Source organism: Passer montanus, unplaced genomic scaffold (assembly GCF_014805655.1).
Source record: "Passer montanus isolate IOZ18808 unplaced genomic scaffold, ASM1480565v1 scaffold1, whole genome shotgun sequence".
Classification (NCBI taxonomy): domain Eukaryota; kingdom Metazoa; phylum Chordata; class Aves; order Passeriformes; family Passeridae; genus Passer; species Passer montanus.
The window spans coordinates 19,835,492-19,838,249 of NW_024356504.1; the positions used below are offsets into that span (position 1 = coordinate 19,835,492).

General features: G+C 52.6%; 1 protein-coding gene across 1 annotated transcript in view; it reads left to right on the forward strand.

The window, feature by feature from the left end:
- Positions 1-1,660, forward strand: part of C1QL2 (complement C1q like 2) — a 2,063-nt gene extending 403 nt beyond the window's left edge. The window contains 3 exon segments of the mRNA XM_039696790.1: positions 1-3; positions 6-275; positions 687-1,660. The exon segment at positions 1-3 is cut by the window's left edge and continues 403 nt beyond it. Of these exon segments, the coding sequence (XP_039552724.1) occupies positions 1-3; positions 6-275; positions 687-866 (453 nt within the window). The 3' untranslated portion in view covers positions 867-1,660.
- Positions 1,661-2,758: the final 1,098 nt, after the last annotated feature.

The window sequence follows — 2,758 nt, forward strand, 5'->3', positions numbered from 1 at the left end:
GCGGCGGGGCGGCGGCGGGCGGCGAGGCGGCGGGCGGGCTGAGCGCCGCCTTCAGCGGGCCGCGCATCGCCTTCTACGTGGGGCTCAAGAGCCCCCACGAGGGCTATGAGGTGCTCAAGTTCGACGACGTGGTGACCAACCTGGGCAACCACTACGACCCGGCCAGCGGCAAGTTCACCTGCCAGGTGCGCGGCATCTACTTCTTCACCTACCACATCCTCATGCGCGGCGGCGACGGCACCAGCATGTGGGCCGACCTCTGCAAGAACGGCCAGGTGGGTTCCGCCGCTGCCCCGCGCGTCCTCCCCGCCCGGGGTCCCCCGGTCGTCCCCGTCCCGCGGGCGCGGCACCGGCCGCCGCCGCTCCCGGGAAAGGAGCCAGCGGGAGCATCCTTCGCGCCGTCGGGGCGGGGGTGCACCTCTGGAGCCGCGGCGAATTCCGAACTGCCGGCTTGCAAACTTTTCTGCCGGGCCGGGGAGAGGGAGAAGCGAGGGCAGAGGCGGGACGGAGGACACAGCGTAGTGCAGGGGTTGGGAGAGTGAGACTCGGGGCATTGATGGAGGGGCTGGGGGACTGATGGAGGGGCCGGGAAAGAGGTGGAGGACTGATGGGGGGCTGCGGAAGTGTGACTCGGAGGGCTAACAGAGGGACAGGGGGGCTGATGTGCCCAGCGGCTGTGTTGGCAGGTGCGGGCCAGTGCCATCGCCCAAGACGCCGACCAGAACTACGACTATGCCAGCAACAGCGTGGTGCTGCACCTGGACTCCGGCGACGAAGTGTATGTCAAGCTGGATGGAGGCAAAGCACACGGAGGCAACAACAATAAGTACAGCACTTTCTCTGGCTTTCTTTTATACCCTGATTAACACACGAGTGACACGACACGACTGGCCCCGCCACTGATGCACATGGGGCTGTTTGGCAATTCCATTACCCCATCGTGCTGCTGTTCCTGCTGGTGTCCACTGTCTCCGCAGGTCACTTTAGCTTCATTATCAGTTTGTATGTTTTTATTTTCACCCTTGTGGAAACGAAATAGAAATGAAACAAAGTGAACCCCTTCCTTACTCTCCCCCGTTTCTTCTGACCCCCCACTCTCCCTTTGTCTGCCTGAGTGTTTCGTGTGTCACATGAGGAACTTGGCAGCTTGAAACTCTGAGTGGTTCCAGGAGGGTTTAAAAGAGCCCAGAGTTTGGACTGTGTCACACACGGAATTTGAACAGGTCACATTTTTTCATCAATAAGTATTAATGACGATGGTGAATTTTCAGATCGACTATTCACAAAGCGGGACTGGATCATAACTGTTTTTTCCTCTGCTGCTTTGTATGGGGTCAAGTGTAAACTTTTCTTTCTGTGCAATGCAATGCTCGTGTGAATGATGGTGTCATTAACGTCAAACCTGTTTCTGTCTGCAAAAGAATTTGGTCATTGACTACAGCCACCCAAATACCACATTAAATTATGTTTTTAGACAATGCCTTCTTGCTTTCTGTCTCTTCCAGTGCTACAGAGCAGCACTGTGGTGGTGCCACAGGAGGGTGGGGAGTAAAGGAGGGGGTTCCTTAGGTCTATAGTCATATTTAAAGTTAGGATGGGGTTCCTTGCCTAGGTCTTGAATATGGTTCAAGGGGGCTGGGAAGAAGTAGAGGGAAGGAAAAAAGCTCCACTGTTACGCAGTTTTGTGAAAAGAAGGCACACAGTTATCAAGAGGTGAAAGTGGGGGTATGGAGCGAATCTCCTAAACAGATTTACTGGGTTAAAACCTGATCCAGAGGTTAGTGAAGTACAGAAAAAGCAGTTTAATCAGTGATTATAGAAGCCATGTTTCTGTAACATGCTTGACAAATGTTAAGAAGGCTGCAGGGGAGTTTGTTTAAACCCTTGCACTTGCAGTGTGCGTACTTGCAGTGTGCGTATGGGTTGGAAACCACACCTGACTGAACATGGGTCTGCACAGTGCCTGAGAAGGGCTGGGTGAGAAAACTCACTCAAGGCTGATGGATTCAGACCATTTAGAAGGGTTTTCTCCTGATGGTCCTCTGTAAATCCCAGTCTTTTTTCAAAATGCACCGGTGTAGTGCACTGGTATGCATCAGTAGTGCATGTGGTTCTGAGCCTTTGGTGGAGGAGGTGCATTTGTCATCATCACCCCAGTAGGTAACCTCCTCAGTTTGGGTAAATTGGGACTGCTCTGCTGAAGCTAGAAGAGCTAAATTGATTTACAAAAGCACTTACTTTCATTTTGCTGTCTTGTCATTTCATTTTTCCCTCCTGAAAGTCTTGCCTCCCTATCAGCTCTCTGCCCTTCCCAGAGTTAGTGCAGTTTCACAGACAAGAGAGACAGGAGCTGGTCTGAAACAGCTCTGCCAAGGCTGGAGCTGTGCCCCTGCCCTGATGTTGCAGGAGGAAAGGGAGACACAGTCAGACTTGTGGGACTCAGTGGGACTTGTTCCAGCCCCACTTTGGGGCAGCCCCATGATGACCAAGTTCTTAGAGTCACTCCTGTCTCCTACCTAGTCCTCAGTGGGTATTGTCTTCTCCTTGGCTGGAAGGGGAGGGTCAAAGGGAAAGGCAATTCTTCCATCCTGTCCTCAAACATCCCCTGCTGAGGGAAGCAGAGTTCATAACCAGGTACACGTGTTAGACACTTATCAATCTCTTATGTCTTGTCGATTTGTACTATTTAGAATATGATTAAATCCAGTGTCTGAGACCATCCAAATGAAGTATAATTGCTATGGATCCTCAATTCCCA